The sequence below is a fragment of the Hippocampus comes genome, unplaced genomic scaffold (assembly GCF_001891065.2).
Source record: "Hippocampus comes isolate QL1 unplaced genomic scaffold, H_comes_QL1_v1.1 scaffold310, whole genome shotgun sequence".
Taxonomy (NCBI): domain Eukaryota; kingdom Metazoa; phylum Chordata; class Actinopteri; order Syngnathiformes; family Syngnathidae; genus Hippocampus; species Hippocampus comes.
In genome coordinates this window covers 710,632-728,143 of record NW_017805990.1, presented here as the reverse complement: position 1 = coordinate 728,143, position 17,512 = coordinate 710,632, and the positions used below count along the sequence as shown (strand labels likewise).

The 17,512-nt window shown below is 39.2% G+C and overlaps 1 protein-coding gene across 28 annotated transcripts in view; it reads left to right on the top strand.

The window, feature by feature from the left end:
• clasp1a (cytoplasmic linker associated protein 1a) overlaps positions 1-17,512 on the top strand; it is an 83,637-nt gene that overhangs the window by 32,578 nt on the left and 33,547 nt on the right. For 10 of the 28 annotated variants that reach the window (XM_019892003.1, XM_019892006.1, XM_019892004.1 and 7 more), the window contains 17 exons: positions 1,577-1,714; positions 1,816-1,889; positions 3,075-3,167; positions 3,308-3,453; positions 4,748-4,883; positions 5,027-5,097; positions 7,197-7,256; positions 7,625-7,702; positions 7,814-7,981; positions 8,266-8,312; positions 8,667-8,837; positions 9,660-9,683; positions 10,907-11,014; positions 11,939-11,965; positions 13,715-13,879; positions 14,731-14,892; positions 16,123-16,182. In XM_019892003.1, coding sequence (XP_019747562.1) covers positions 1,577-1,714; positions 1,816-1,889; positions 3,075-3,167; positions 3,308-3,453; positions 4,748-4,883; positions 5,027-5,097; positions 7,197-7,256; positions 7,625-7,702; positions 7,814-7,981; positions 8,266-8,312; positions 8,667-8,837; positions 9,660-9,683; positions 10,907-11,014; positions 11,939-11,965; positions 13,715-13,879; positions 14,731-14,892; positions 16,123-16,182 — 1,728 coding nt within the window. The remainder of the gene's footprint in view (positions 1-1,576; positions 1,715-1,815; positions 1,890-3,074; positions 3,168-3,307; positions 3,454-4,747; positions 4,884-5,026; positions 5,098-7,196; positions 7,257-7,624; positions 7,703-7,813; positions 7,982-8,265; positions 8,313-8,666; positions 8,838-9,659; positions 9,684-10,906; positions 11,015-11,938; positions 11,966-13,714; positions 13,880-14,730; positions 14,893-16,122; positions 16,183-17,512) is intronic. The other 18 variants (XM_019892031.1, XM_019892030.1, XM_019892012.1 and 15 more) reach the window with 11 other exon arrangements.

The following is a 17,512-nucleotide window of genomic DNA, read 5'->3' as shown; positions in this document are numbered from 1 at the left end:
CCTGACACCTAGTGGACACCTCTGTTAATAGTGCCAAGCTCCTTATTGGTGGCAGTCAGGTTCGGCAAACCTTTAGCATTATATGCTAAACCACGTTAATTTATGACTGTCTGCACTTTTTAGGAAAAGAATAAAAATGCTGATTATGTCAAGGGATTTGTACATGACATTGAGGGCTGCTGGTCAATTTTTGTTGTGCACCATCACACAAAATGGCAGCATGATGATCTCACATTAAATGATTCCTTCCTTTTCTCACTACTGTGTGTCAGCCATCATGAGTCACACAACTATTACACACGCGCACACACACACACACACACACACACACACACACACACACACACACACACACACACACACACATACACGTATATTGATAACCTTAGAGGCAGACTTAAGGGTTTGGTTTTCTAGCACTGAGAGAGCAAGCCTAATGCAGAACAAGCACATGAAGAGGACGCAGATAGCCACACATATTCAGAGTGAGAAAGAATCGTGTATTTAGTGCACAGCAGGAATGCTGAGGAGGCTAGTGTGCAAGAAGATCTGCTCTAGTAAGAATGTCTTTTTTTTTTTTTTTTTTTAATGTTGCTCTCTCTTATTGTTCGGCTGTTGTTTTCTCTCTTCTAGTGTTTTGTCCTGTCCCGCTGTCCATTATTGTCAGCTTCTTTGTCAGAGCATCGCGATACTGACTCTCAGTCCTCTTGCCCCATCACTCCTCTCTCTTTTTCTCCTGCCGTATTTTTTTTCTCGGTGGACCTGTTGCCTTATGCGCCCCTATGTTTTTGAATTGTCAGTGTTTGTGAATGGCTGAGCATTGCAGCCCAAAAATTGGCTTTGCTTATTTATGTCCGTCAATTAGATCCTTCTGCTCCAAAATCTTTACTTATACTGTGATGTTATGTGTGTCACGAACAATGAGAGCTACATGAAGGGGTGGTGTTCTGTCAGAAACAAGAGTCACCTTTCTTTTCGTAGTTTAACATTGCCTAAGGGTGTGGTAAAAACATGTCGGGGAGAAATGTAGCTCTTCTGATGAACCTTCACTTGTGTTTTGAACAAAGGTTTCTAGCTGCAAACATCCACGAGGTTCATTGAACCGCAAGTACACAGTGTCATGATATCTGCTTCAGGCTAATCCCTCATGTGAATAGTCATGTTGGGTAGGTGATATAGGCCTGTGTACGTCTGCCAGACTAGATTAAGCTCAGATGGATGGTTAGAAAAATGCTAAATAGACGCACGCTCAAGCCCTGACAAACTCACTCAGTAGCACCCTTTTGTTGATCGTAACACAATGTTACATCGTATTCATCTTGTACCGCAATAGCTGCTGACTTGGGTTGTACACTGGGCTGATAAATGGAAGGAAAGTCGTGATGCATTTCAGCATAAAACCCAATTCCAAATAGGAAGGGCATTGTGTGAAAATGTTTATCCTTTGCGTTAAACAGTGAGAGCAAAATTTATTGTCTGCACTTAGAGACTTGCTGCAAGCCAGCACGTTAACACACAATTTTGTATTTTTAATGATTTCTGGATTCTTAAATGTATGCTCATTTTTGTTTTACAGATAAGAACTTTGAAGATGAGGACTCTGTTGATGGAGGCCGGTCCTCCTCTTCCTCATCCTCCAAAGCACCTCCAAGTGGCAGGAGGACTGTAATGACTACTAGAAGACCCAGCTCAGCAACCCCAGCAAAGGCCACAGGTGTTAGTCTGAATGTGTGTGGCAGTGCTGTCAATGACAGATACACTGTCAAGTATGTCTAAGATCATAACATGCTACTTGTTTGCTTGTGATACTTCAAGGTAAAGAAGCAGCTGCTGGTGCTGTTGATGAAGAGGATTTCATAAAATCTTTTGAAGATGTGCCCTCGGTCCAGGTATTTGAAAATATGACAGCCTCCTGAGTAGAGGTGTCAATTTATCGCATTAACTGTGAATAATTAATTACAGACGTATTTAGCGCGTTATGTTTTTTAATTGCGTTAATCTAAATTTTAATCTCTAACTTTGTTTCTGTAGGTGGGTTGCCTTTTTCGAATATCCCTTTTCGTGTGTTGGCTTTCTGTGTTCAAGTATTTGAGGGTGGGGAAACAACTGTCAGTCCCAGCCTGAAGCGGACATTGATTGGCTGTCATTATGTTTGGGCTTGTTTAGCATAAGCTGATTGGCTCCCATTGGAGTTGGATGGGCTAAGTAAGCAGCGGTGAGGAGAGGTGAAAATGGAGGAGCATGTGAGAGTTCTCGGCACAATGACTGAAAAATCTACTTTTCAAAAACGCCCTGACAGCACTATTGATTTACTAGTGAAAAGTAGAGTATTGTGCCTAATTTGTAAGAAAGAGTTTGCTCACCACCGAAGCAACTCAAGTTGAGCCTCCCACATTAATGCAAAGCATCTAGTCGCAAGTGCATCCACAGCTAATGTTAGCACCAAAAGTGTTAGCAATATAGCGAGCTAAAGCAAAGCTCATCGCCAAACTAAACTCGAGGAGAACACCCCGCGTACGAGGCATGAAGTCAGCATAGTTGCTGTGTCCTCAGTAGCCTACCAGAAGTGGTTGATGTTTATTTCAGCACTTTAATTTTCTCATGATGAACAGTGTTATTTCTGAAGTGCTAACTTACAGCACTGTTATTTAAGGGTCTCTTTATTTATTTTTTATTATCCGAAGCAAGTTCAGTGTTGAATACTTGTATTGCTCAGTAAAATCTTGTTACTGTTTTTGATATGTTAACCTAAGCATTTGGGACTAGTCTCAACTACAGCAGCAAGCGAATGGCTCGGACTGCATCTGTTCAAGTCTGTTTACAAACAATGAAAGACTTTATAATGCCACTTTTTTTGCCTTTTGATCTGCCTCAATAGTGCAATGAATTAAAAATGAAAATAGGGGTTTTCTCAGCACTTTTTAGATGAGATTAAAATATAGATTAATTAGATCAATTAATTACAGATCATAATTAATCTCACAAATGTTTTAAGTGCTTGACAGCACTAATCATAAGATTGCAAAATAACTCGTTCGAATGGTAAGGACAAAACTTGTATCTCCCCTCACCAGATTTACTCGAACAGAGAGCTGGAAGACCAGTTGACAAAGATTCGAGAAATTCTGTCAGATGACAAGCATGACTGGGAGCACAGAGTAGTAGCGGTAAGTCAAACATGCACCTGCTCAATATTTGCCAACTGCACACTTTTCTCATTCAAATTAGTCAGAATATGAATACCAGAAAACTCCACATGCATAAAGTGTAAAGAGGATTTTATTTGTTTATCGTGGTCCCCTTTTAGCTAAAAAAAGTTCGCTCGCTCATGCTGGCTGGGGCGGCGGAATATGAAGGCTTCCCTCAGCAGCTGCGTCTGTTGGAGGCACCGCTCAAACTGTCGGCTAAAGATCTACGCTCCCAGGTGGTCCGCGAGGCCTGCATCACTCTTGGGTACGCTGAAAAAGTGCAATCCTATCTTATGAGCTCTTCAATCTTTGGGGTGGGGGGGGGTTCCCATATAAAGCAATAAATGCATTTGCATTCACTTTTAAGTTAATGACAAAAAACAACATGAACACATTAATTTCAGCAAACCTAATTTCAAACACGCTCACGTTATTTAAACAATTTAGATGTAAGCTGTTTTTAAAAAAAATCCTTGACTGATCATACAGAAAACATTTTAACACAAGCCATTATATAAAATAAAATGGAGAAAAGGAACAAAAACAAAGAGAAGGCAACATATACAAATATACACATTCAACAGGAGTAGGAAGAAGCAACAAAAACCAAAACCTACTCTGACACTTATAGAAAAGTTAACACATGAAAACCTGATACATTGTATGAAGAACAAATAACGGAAAAGATAAACCTTCTGCTGGGTATCCAGGTCCAGGAAGAGAAGAAACTTATTTACCTGCCGGTTGAGTAGAAGGACCTGTGGCTAAAGTCAAACTGTGAAAGGGTTTTTACATTTTGGATTTGCCACCTCTGCCAGACTGCCTCTAAATGTGTTACGGTGTTTGGAGGGTTGCGATGTTGACAATAAAAAATGAAATTGATGAGTAATTTTATCGCATCATATCTCCCACTTTTAACATTCCTGTTTAGATGACAACCAAGTTTAGTGCCTGAAAATGCTAATAGGCTATCATCTTTATCTGGCCATATGGCAGCACCGTGTAACTCAGTTCTCAGACCAAATTGATGTTTACAATCAAATACAATCATACCAGATCACTCATGCAACTCAAGTTTTTATGTATGTATTTATTTATTTCAAAATTATTTTTGAAAGTATTTGTATTGCAGACTTAACAGCATTGTTGTGGTCCTATGAGTAGGACTCCTTGACAAAAATACTCATTAAAACAGAACTTTTTAGCAAGACCAGTCAGTATCTGTATAAGAACAATGCAACCGCAGAAAATGTATACAGTCCACATCCTGCAATAGTATTTTTCTCTCTGACTGTGATTGGTGCCAACACATGAGCACAGTACTACACGGACCTGAACTCCCCATAGGTTTCGAATGTGCATGCCCCATCCTTGATCACTTCCAGCATTTTTGAGGAATTGATGTTACGTATCGAAACTGGATGTGTCATAAAGATTTTTACGTGGTAATATTTCATAGGCCAAACATAAATGCTGAACTCTTTTATTTAACACATGGACTCAAAGTGCATCCACAAGTTCTAATCAGACTATCTTTCCCCCTCCCCACTGTTATTCAGACATTTATCATCATTGCTGGGTAACAAGTTTGACCATGGAGCAGAGAGCGTTATGCCTATACTACTGAACCTTGTGCCCAACAGTGCCAAAATCATGGCCACATCTGGAATGGCTGCCATCCACCTCATTCTCAGGGTGAGCTGTCTTGACACAGGAAATACTGTTTATTCTCATCTCATTTACATATACATTGTATTCTTCAAGCCATGTCATCAATACCAAATTAACAAGTGAAATGCCTTCGTTTTGATATGCATTTGATTTCTCTTGTTTTACAGCATACACACTACCCACGTCTTATCCCCATCATTACAAGTAACTGCACATCTAAATCAGTCGCAGTCAGGCGGTAAGGTGGCCTTCTTAGTATTCAAGGAAAATAAGTCTCCTTTGGATTGAAATGATTTACCTTGTTTTAAAAGGCGAGTTGCATGGTGTGTTACTGTATTTTCTGCACTATAGGGCACTTTCAATGAATGGCCTATTTTAACACTGTTTTCATATATAGGACGTACTGCATTATAAGGTGCATAGAATAGAAGCAACAATAGTGGCTGCAGCTGCGCTATGCATCCACTAGATGGTGCTACACTAAAGGAAATACAATATAATACAATACAGCTTTATTTATATAGAGCAGCCTTCCTCAACTGGCGGACCGCGATCCACGACCGGACCGCCGACCTCCTCTGTCCGGACCCTCGGCAAATTGTATAAAATAATAAATTATAAAGTGATTTTTACGTGATACATTTTATATTTGTGGACTATAATCTGCGCATTACCGCGATCGCTTGTTAAAATTATCCGTTTTATTCTTTGCGTGCACTAACAGATGTATTGCAGAGGACCGCAGCAGCGCGACTGTGTGTTGTATAATGTTTGACTAACTGGAGACTCTGGCTGAGCAGGGCATGTCGGCGATTACGATGCGCTGATTGGCTCCTCTGAACTTAAGGTGTGCCCATACATAAGCGTCAGCATGCGTCTATCCCAATACACACGCTTTCAAAATGGATGATTGTGTCAGGAAACAGACGCATGCGCGACGCCACAGTTGTGCTCACAGCTTCAGTCCAGGAGAGCTGCACACAGACAATTAGACAAGACGAATCGCGGGAGGTTTCGATTGTGTGCAGTTTTGCTCCCGTCTACCCGGGGATCTTTGCAGCTGTTTACCAGCAGAACACCGCAACATGGTAAAGGATCATCACAATGGCGTCCTCAAATAATATTTGCATGCCTCAAACATTGCATTCACCTTTAGTGGAAGAACAGCACTGCACATTCCTGTGCTCCCTTGTGTCTTTTTTTTAAAATGGTTCTTAACTCCTCTTCTGATATACTGTATTTTTCAGTGATTTCAGAGGGGATGTGAAAAGGGGAATTGTACAAATGAAAAGGATATTTTTGTTTTCATGTTTAGTATTTATTTTGGTAAAATGAGTATTTTGTTAAATTGTTTTGTTAAATTAAGGGAAAAAAAAGACAACTACTGTTTAACAAAGTTAAAGTAAAAATTGTCTTATTTCCCTAAAAGGGCTATTTCTATTATTAAGCAGGCACAACTTAACAAAATAAAAGAGTTCCTGTGCCTCAACACAATACCTCTCATTATTTGCTGTGTACTGGCAAAGTGAATAATTGTTATTTTCATGCACCCCATTATTGGTTGGTTGTGAGGAGTGTTGATTTGTATAAGCTTGGCTTAACCATACTAATACATGGGACCGGACCTTGGTCTTATTAAAAAAAAAAAAAAGTGGACCTACAGCATTTCTAGTTGAGGACCACTGATATAGAGTCTTCACAGCCACTGCAGCTGAACAAAGCCATGAGAACTGGTCACAAACACAGACATGAAACATATAAATACAAATGTTTTTACAAAACAATAAATGAAAGACAAACGTTTTGAAGACAAGTAATTCACCAAAAAGGCACAAGAACTTCTAAATATGATTGGAAGTCTTGCTTATCGCCTTCTTCCTTCGTTTAGTCACTTGTTAACTATGCTTTTGGCCTTCATTTCATAATGGCTGCTCAGAGCTCACAAAGTAGTTGTCTATTTGAATGTGTGTTGGCGAATGCACATGTCAATTAGTGTCAGGCAAACCCTTTTAGGTTACAAACGGTTACTGCTAATAATCACCACTAGATGGCCCTAACGGAAACAACTCAATAGGAAATATAAAGAGACTGTGAATCCATATATAAGGTGCATCGGTTTAAAGGGTGCATTGTCGGCTTTTGGGAAAATTGATTTTTGGTGTGCCTTATAGTGCGGAAAAAACGGTATTTTGGAGAAGTGATGTTTTTGTTCATATGCTATTGTGAAATGAACAGTGTTTTGAATGGTATTAATAACCCCGGTACAGTATTTAGTGTTATAATACCATGGTTGTATCGTATCGTGGTGTAATTTATTCAAAACTGCTTCCTTTCTAGACGCTGTTATGAATTTTTAGACCTGATGCTGCAAGAGTGGCACACGAATACTTTGGAAAGGTAAAAAAGCAACAATATGGCTTCTTGAATATATCCACTTTGCCCTTTGGAAAAGCAAATCTTGGAGTTGCTGTACAACAGCGTGTAGTTGAGTTTTCAGTTTCTCCTCTTCCCTCTCACATGGTTGAATTTGAGGTAATTAGCAGTTGACAAGGTTGGGTGCACCACTGATGATATCCATTAAAGTGATAAATTCTGGAAGTTTTAATCATCCAATTGGAAAATCAAATGGGTCCCACTCACTCATTATAATGATAACCACCTCAGGGACTTTAAAAGGCATTCGCTGTGGACAACCACAGGAAAAACCTGGAGACTGACGTGAAGAAAGCAATACACCGTCTCACCATGTTCCCTTGCTGTCCCAGGCATGTGGCTGTTTTAACAGAGACCATCAAGAAAGGCATACACGATGCAGACTCAGAGGCCAGATCCATTGCAAGGAAGTGAGTATTAAATGAGAGCTTCCGACTGAAATGTCGTGTTTTGTTTTGTTTTTAACAGACTTGAACATTTTGGACTCTATCAAAATATTTTTTGCTTGTCCTCGTCATTAGGTGTTATTGGGGTTTCCATGGTCACTGTAGTCGAGAGGCAGAGCATCTCTTCCAAGCGCTGGAGTCCACATATCAGAAAGCACTTCAGAGCCATTTGAAGAGCTCGGACAGCATTGTGTCTCTACCCCAGTCGGATCGTTCCTCGTCATCTTCCCAGGAGAGTCTGAAGTAAGAAAACGTTTCCTGTAATTTTTTAAATTCTTTTTTTTTTTTGCCGGGCTAAATTAATTTAGATTTTTCGGTTGGATATGTCATACAAAAGTGCCACCTTGTAAAATTGTGTATTACCGTATTACCGTGTGCGTGCGTGCGTGCTTGTGTGTGTGCGCGTTTGTTGGTGCATGCACAACCAAGAAACCAATAATTTTTCTGTCCATTTTGTTGTCGTATCCTGACACGTTAAGTTGTCAGTCAGGGATCCTGAACAATGTTACTCTTTCTCTTCATTTCAGCCGACCCCTCTCAGTGAAGACGGTCATTGGAGGCAGCATAGCGAGAAGTAAGCATTTTTGCCTCTTAAGTTACCTGTGCCTTAATAATTAAGTTATGTCATGCACATTGACAAAAACTTTGACCGAGCATTGTTTTTCAATATTGAACTGTCAACTAATTAGACAACAAAGATACCCAAATACAAATAGTAACGAGTATATTCTATGCTTTTACCAATTACGCCACGCACGCATGTTGATGTGCAGAAATAAAGACTCTACTGATGTTTTAGAATCCAGACAGATATTGTGTAGCTGCAAACAAGCCATTATCTGAAATAATCCAGTACTCAGTATATAAGTATAAAAGTGAATTTCTTCCTCTGCAGACGAAGTGCTGATTATCTTCTCTGTGTTCTCAGCTAAACTCGTGAGCACCCGAATGCCCATTACATCGGGTTCCCTCCAGCGTTCACGTAGCGACGTTGATGTAAATGCTGCCTCCACTGCCAAGTCCCGGGTGCCCCCTGTACCTGCGTCTTCGGCGTTCAGCTCAGCAGCTGCCCTTCCCCCTGGATCTTATGCCTCCTTAGGTATAGTCCTCGCCATTCATTTTCCAACATTAAACTAATACTTTACTGTTTCTGTACGGCTACTCCCATAGCAAGAGAGAGTCTAATTTAAATTCATGTAAAATACTGTCTAGGAATTCCTTTATAAAAAGAGCTTCCAAATAACCAAGCATTTTATCTAGACCAGTGGCTCTTAACCTTGTTAGAGGTATCGAACCCAACCGGTTCATCTGCACATTCACCGAACCCTTCATGAGTGAAAAATAAAGAGTATAATTTTTTACAAATTCAAGACATAAAAAACACATTTATTTAAAACAGAAAAAAATGTAAACACAATTCTTATAATTATAATGTATAAATTTTTTAATTGTGCACAAAATGAACCAGCCAGTGATGGCATAACTAATTGCCATGTTGAGTCGGGCGTGTCTTAATCTCCATGGCAGAGGCCCTGTCCAACCCCTGAGACTGATTCACCGAACCCCTAGGGTTTGATCGAACCCAGGTCGAGAACCACTAATCTAGATATACAAGGAGTAATAATGCTAATAATAATTTCCTTCTAAACTGTTGCGTGAGAAGAAACTGCATCAATCAAATTTTTAACACTTGACAAATCTGTTGGTGAAGTCGAAATAATTCAGCGTAAAAAAAAAAAAAAAAAAAAAGACAAAACTTTCCAAGCTAATAGAAGTTGTGTTTAACACATCCCAGGCCAAGATTGTGTAACCAGCATGGGGGCACATTCCTTGCCCATTCAATTCTTCTTCTGCATAAACCATAACTAACATTTTGCTCTTTCCCACTTGTCGCTGCATCGCCTTTCTAAATGCCAAAAAGATGGCACCCCTGGTAAAAGCGATGGTAAGACTTACATGTTCGTCCATGTTAGTCTTTGTCGTTTTGCAAATTGTACTGACAATTTTGTGTGTCTTCTAGTCAGCTGTCTGTTTACATCCTTTTCTCGCTACATCTGTGCCGTTGTCTCTTCTCTGAATTCCTTCCAAGTGATTGTAGGTTGTGTGGAACTGCATGGACTCTCTGCATGGACTTCCTGTAACCCAGACAACAATATCTTCAGTTTCCTACACAAATGTCTAATTCTGTCTTTCTGTATTTTATCCCGTTTGTTGTCATTTTCCCTGTTGTCTCAGTCCGCTCAAAAAATGATGCAAGTCAAATTTGAAGAGACAAAAAAATAACCCTCTAAAAGCCTCACTCTGCTGGCCCGTTAAGTGAAGAATATCACTAGAATGGTTATTATTCACCATCAAGCTGCAACATTTTGACCCTATGAGGTCAAAAACAACAGCTGTATCAATTTGTCTGCCTGTATTATAAAGTTAAAAATCTTTATTCTGGCTGGATTTTGCATTGATATCGGAACTACACTGCCTCATACGGAGATCTGTCTCTAACATGTTGATGACATCATTTTTTTTTTTGTACATGGAAAAAATCAAATATGAGCCACTCACAGCCGTTTTTTAAATTCTGTTTTTAAATTAATCATAAAATCTTAATATAGAGTACATTAAAATAAATACATTGTCAAATTTCTAACCTCTATAATTCTCTGACATATGTCATGTAACTGATTATGTGGATGTCACATCTGCATCATTATCAAAAATTCAGGGGTTGGATGTAGGCTCAGACCTGTGTTCATTTTCTCCCTCTGCTTGCATTGGTTTTCTTCGGGTACCCCAGTTTCATCCCATGTTCCAAAAACATGCATGTCTGGTTACCGACATCTAAAGTTGCTCATAGGTATCAATGTAAGTATAAAAATAGTAGTTAGCCTATAGTCCTCTGTGTACCCTATCTTTCAGCTGAGCTTACCCAGGATCCTGAACAATATAAATGCTGACAAAAAAGAAATTATGAAAGGATGGAGAGTCAAAATATGAACCGAATGAACATGGGTTGTTTGTCCTCCAGCTTTGGATTTTTTTCAGGACTAGTTCATCCTCTTCATTAAGGCTCCCGGATATTCTCTTTTACAGCATTTCAAGGGTTAAATTAGCTCTCAAAAAGACATCTTCTCACTCGATATCTTTTCTTGTCTCCACTGTACTCTCATTCAGGTCGTGTTCGTACCAGAAGGCAAAGTTCCGGCAGTGCAAGCGGAGCCAGTCCTTCAGTGGTGGATAGTCGAGGTCGAAGCCGAGCCAAAGTGGTTTCTCAGTCTCAGCGTATGTATACACAGAATTTAATTCACGGCAGTTATGTCATCCATAGTTATGACATTCATTGTGCACATTTTGTCATCTGTCTATCAAATATTGATGTGTGATCTTTTTCTTAGCTCTGTTATTATGTACGCACCACCACTCGCTAACAAATTTGCGTGTGTGTGTGTGTGTGTGTGTGTGTGTGTGTGTGTGTGTGTGTGTGTGTGTGTGCGTGTGTGTGTGTGCGTGCATCCATGTCTTTATAGTATGTTAGCTTGCATTGTAAGTTGAACTGTGGTTTTGTTTGTACAGATATATTACTTGTCACATTCTGTCATTGGAACTAAATTCACAGTCATTTCCAGTGTGGTGCCCTATGATTTCTGTGATGCAGTATAATCGAGAGTGATCATCAAGCATCAACATATGAAAACAACTTTATCCATGGCAAATTGCAGAAAAATAAGAAAAACGCAGTCTTCTTTTGCTCAACAGTTGAGTTTCAGCTACCGTACCTCAAATTTTCAAATGGCAGATGTTTGCAAAGAAACAACAGTGTTTCATCTGTCAACTAGCAGTGGAAGAGTAAGGATCCAGTGCAGATCACTTGTCATTATTTCTAAATAAATAAAATAAAAACCTCACAAATGTTAACAGATAATGAGTAGTTGACACTTACCCTTTGTTTTCAATCAGATGTAGAAACAATTAACAGCAGTTATGTGTGTTAATTACTGAATTCAATCACCCATTTAACTGTCAAAAATCCCAATCAGCCACATATACCTTCAAAGTGACAAAATTTACTCTTAAACATGTACAGCTTCTCGATTTCATAGGGCCCTGAGAGTGCATGCTGCCTAAAATCAACAAACATAACCCTTTGTGTCTCATTTTGACCGTTCTTGTTCTTCAATTGTCCTGCCTATTGCTTCCATCATTCAGGATCCAGATCAGCCAATCCCATCAGTGGTAAGGCTTCATCCAATCACAAGCTGGATGGCTAAAATACTATCCCCTGAGCCTACACAACTTTGCACGTCACGATCCTTTAGGGCTTTACTTTCAGTTCACCACTGTGTTGCATGCTTTTATTGTGATTGTTTGTGTGTTGCGAAGATGATCAGAACCTCAAAATTGTCCATGGCAAGTCTCTTTCTTGTCTTTCTGTTTGTCTGGTAACTGGTAGCACTTGTCACATTTCCATCCCTACTTAGAGTTCATACCCCATCTTTGTCAACAGTACTTTTTGTCCTAATTCACTTTATTTTCAGTTGGTCCCGCATTCATTTGTTGCTGTTACAGCATATAAAGCCTCTTTGAATTGCATTGGATACAGTGGAAGGAAAAGTACGTGAGTGAACCCTTTGGGATTTCTTACATTTCTGTGTAAATTGGTCATACAATGTGATCTTTATCTAAATCACAGGAATCAACAAAGAGCCCGCTTAAATTAAACTAAACCTAGAATGAAAAATTATTGACTTGTATGAAGCTGAAAAATGATGATGAAACCGAAGTTGAACTCTTTGGGAAGAGCCTACTAAGCCATCTGTGCTAGTAAAATGGCACAGCACACCAACATCAAAACCTTATCCTAACTGTAAGCCATGGTGGGGGAAGCAACATAGTATCGGCGTGCTTTACTTCCTCAGAACCTGGACAGCTTGCTATTGTGAATGGGAAAATGAATTCAGAAATGTGTCAAGATATTTTGCTGAAGACCTTCAGAGGAGAATGGGTATTGCAACAGGACACTGATCCAAAACACAGAAGCAAACCAATGACAGGATGGCTTCAGAAGAAGAAAACATGTTTTCTGGAGTGGACCAGTCAAAAGCCTGGCCTCAACCCCATTGAGATGCTGTGGCATAACTGCTAGGGAGTTATTGACACCAGACATCCCAGGAATCTCGCTGAACTGCAACAGTTTTATGAAGAGGCATTGTCCAAAATTCATCCTGATCATTGTGCTCATTTGATCTGCATCTACAGGAAGGGTTGGTTGAGGTTATTGCTGCCAAACGAGGCGAAACCAGTTATTGAATCCAAGTGTTCACTCACTTTTTCCTCCCTGTCCTTTGAAAGTTGACATGCTATCCTCTACAAAAAAAATAGGATAATATAAAATGGTTTCTGTGGTATTAGTTTAAGCAGTGATGTAGATGATCACTTTATTCTGAAATGTAAGAAATTCCTGAGGGTTCACGTGCTTTGCCTTCTCATAGTACATATTGCAGGATTTGCTTTTCAATATATAACATCATTTATTTACTGAAGCACTACATCATTTAGGTACGGTTTCCTGAAACATATTTTTTACTGCAAAAACGTTCAGGCTTTCCTGAATTGGTGCACCGCCACTCTGTTGGATGCAACCATTTTCTTCTTTACAGGATGTGGGGTTGGAGTGTGAGAGTAAAATCTAATTATTAAAATATTTATACACGCTCTGAAGACAATATGAGGAAATTAAAAATATATACTCATCTATTTCATTTAGTAATGATCGATTCATTGGACCGGCAGTTGGAGTGGCAAAACTTTAGGTGGCCAACCTGTAAAACAGCTTATGGGCGCACCCCATTACAAGGTGCCCTGTCAATTTTTGAGAAAATTAAAGGATTTTTATTACGGCTTATGGTCAGAAAAATGCCGTAATTATTGTTAATGCTTTTTGTTTGCATACCTGTATGTTTATGACTGCGTACTTGTCAACAGCTGGCAGTCGCTCCAGCTCCCCAGGCAAACTGCTCGGACACAGCAGCTATGGTCGGATCCCTCGGGCAACAGCATCTGCCTCCAATACACCAGCTGACAAACGCAGCAGGATCCCTCGCAGCCAAGGGTGCAGCCGAGAGACTAGCCCGAGTCGAATGGGCTTAGGTATGCCCGGGACACTTCAAACACACAATTTGAAAAGGGTAGATTGCTTTTTTTCCTACTTCACACTGCGGTATGATGCTGGATGACTTTTACTTAATGTGGTACACATGAAGGAAAGTCAAAACCTGGACCCTATCAAGCAAATAAATACGCTGGTTACAACAGAGCATGTTGACCGACAGTGTGCAGCTGACATACAGATACAGTAAGACGGGTTCATCCTTCCTTCTGGTGGTTTAGGGTGATTTTGTTGATTGTCATCAGCTATTGCTTCAGCCGTGGCTGTTCGGAAGTGGTAGTGCACATTAAATTGTGATGCTGCAGATAAATGAATTGATGGAAATTTAATATTGCCCGTTATAAAAAGCAATTGATTGTGTGAGCTGATTGACCGAGAAAATATATGATTGTTGTGTATCGCATGCTAATTGTTCTTGTTTTATTCCGGTGTAAATTTGGAAGTCGACTAATTACTTTTTGGCTTGCAATTGTACAAACTATGTAACCGTTCAACGTTATGTCTGCTCACTATTCACAAATTTACTCTTAATAGCAAGCTTAGTATTTTTTTTCTTTGCAACCCTTTAAATGTCTTTGCATTGCTATTTTTTTTTTTTTTTGTTTGAAGCAAATTTTCTCTTTTTGTTAGATAAGAAAGATGGTAAAAAAGACATTAAACATGTTTTATTGTAACCATTAGTATGGTAATTAACACAACAGCAGCACTGCATTTTTTTTCATTGAGCCCAAAATGGTCTTTGGATACGTTTTGTGTTACTTTCCATCACTGCCTGTCTAACATTCCTCCATGAATGCATACTGACTCTTCCACCTAACTGTTGTCCTCACAGCCAGCTTGTGTGGTAAAAAAGCTCTTCTCCCTGCTGCTCTTCCCTACCGCACGCTAGCCCGGAGCCGCATACCCCGCCCCAGCATGAGTCAGGGTTGCAGTCGCGACACTAGTCGCGAGAGCAGCCGTGACACCAGCCCTGCTCGTGGCTTTACTCCTCTGGGTAAGTATCTGTGCGCTACCAGCTGTCCTGGAACAGCTGGTCCAGCCCAGATTGTCCCAAACAAACAATGTTCCACAAAATGCCACTTGCTGTTAATGATTTTTTTGTCTATGCTCAAAAAACATACCCCTAATTAACAGTTATGCACGTTCTTGCACTGTGTGGGTCCTTTCCCTGCGCATGCCTTATGATGGATTCTTTGGGTTGAGAAAATAACTTGTGATTGAGGAGGATACTAACAACTTGGCTCAAATGTGTTCTTGGCCTTTTTAACTGATGTATTATGTCTGGAAACATAAAGGACCCTGATTAAGGTCATGTCTTGGAAGTGACATCAATATCTCACAATCCATGGTTTTATCATCATTGTATCTGCTTTCGCCGTTTTCGTCTCCCACATTAAGCCGTAGGCCAGTTCTCATTTGTATATCCGAAATATGGATTAGTAATGAACAATCATCATCTAATGATTAATTTCTGTGGTCATTTACACCCAAGGAAATGTTATCCTATAATAGAAACACATTTGCAGCCAGATAATTACCGTATTTTCTGCATTATAAGGCGCTTCGGAGTATAAAGCGCACCTCCAATCAATGGCCTATTTTAAAAGTGTTTTCAAATATAGGGCGCATAGAATAGAAGCTACAATAGTGGCTTAGGTTGCGTTATGCCTCCACTAGGTGGAGCTACGCTCAAGGGAATACAATGCAATACAACACTATACAGCTTTATTTATGCAGCGCTTTCACAACCGCTGCAGCTCAAACAAAGTGCTTTACAGCACATTTAAAATAATACTTCTAATAACTCAGAATATTGATCCATATAGAAGGCGCATCAGATTATAAGGCGCACTGTCGGCTTTTGAGGAAATTGAATGCGCCTTATAGTGCGGAAAATACAGTAACCTTTTTTAAATAGGAATAGAAACAAGAACAACTTGGGCTAATGTGAGACAATGTAGCAGTATGAAATTAAAGAAGGTGGAAGTCAGAGCTAATTTTATCATTTTATTTCATTATCCCAGTCCGAAATAGTGTACGTTGTAGATGAAATGTGTCTCTACAAAAACCAGCAAAAGTTGCAAAAACAACACATCAAACAAACACAAACCAACAGCTTTACCACCCTACAAAATAGAGAAAAATCGAAAACAGATTGCGTTACATGAAAGGATGTGATTAATCTCCCTGTGCGCATATTGCCAACCTCTCCTGTACCCCGCAGCTTCCCGACGGCACTCCCGTTCAACCAGTGCTCTCACAGCTGACCCCCATGGCCCGTCAGGTGACCTGCATGAATAGATGTCCCAGCAGACCAGCCCCTCTAATTTAGTTCACCCCAAAACACTTGTCTCATACCCGCCCGTTGTCTGTTGTACTTGCATGCTTTGTCGTAACTGCGGGCAAGACTTTTATTTGGAAGATTTTATTCTTTGGTTTTTAGTAGGAAAGGTAAGAAGTGATGGTGTATTTGTTCAGCACGTGAAGAACACCAGTTTGTGTATTTGTTCCACTTGGTTTGAGTTCAGACAGACTGCGCAGTTATTGTTGTGATGTTTTGGTCATTTCAAAGGTTGGAGGCAGTTGGTTGAGTTTTCAGCCGTTGTTGACGTTGGTCTTTCTTCTGATGTTTGTTGATTTAATTTGGGACAGATCGATGATGTTTTTTTCTCTTTGGTGCACTTGTTGGTGTTTCTTCATCTTTTTGGGAAATCGGGGTGTAAGTTTTTCCTTTCCTTTTGCACGAAGCATTGATTTTTTTTTTTTTTCTTCTATTTTGGAAGGTTGACAAAGTGCCAAGCTTGACAATACTCTCCTTCGGCTGATGTCTTCAGTCTTTTTTTTTTTTTCCAAACTGCACTTTACATCCATGATATGTGCTCGCCTTGAAACAATGTTGTCAATCTTTATTTATTTATTTATTTATTTATTTATTGCATTTTACATCCATGATATTTGTTCCCCTCTCAAAGTTTTGGAACAGATGAATAAATTGTATTTCCAGGTTTTTATATCTAGATCTGATACACATGAATCTTACAGCAGCTTTTTTTAACTAAGGCTGTCAGTCATTTTGAATTTTAAATCACAAATTAACTCATGATTAATTGAAAATGAACTGCATTTTTATCTATTCTAAATGTACAATAAAAGAATGTTTCTCACATTTTTAATATTCTTTTTAAGATGAAAGTGGGCCAATATCTTTAGCCAATGCAAATATTGTTGTATATTTTAATTAATTGATATTGTAATACGTGAAGTTATTTGAAATTATAAAAAAAAAAGAAAATGTTGCTAAAAGACATTGTTTTGTAATGACCAAAAAAAATAGATTGCGTCGAATTATTTTGCTGCTACATGTCAGTAACATTTAATATTGGCGATTACACTATTTTTAAGTTAAATGAAAAGAAGATGAAGCCACTTATGGACTCCTGCACATTTTGTTAATTGCACATGACAACTAGTCCCTCATCCCCACAAATATATTTATTCTTAATATATATATATATATATATATATATATATATATACGCACACACACACACACACACACACACACACACACACACACACACACACACAAAAAAAATATATTTTATATATATATA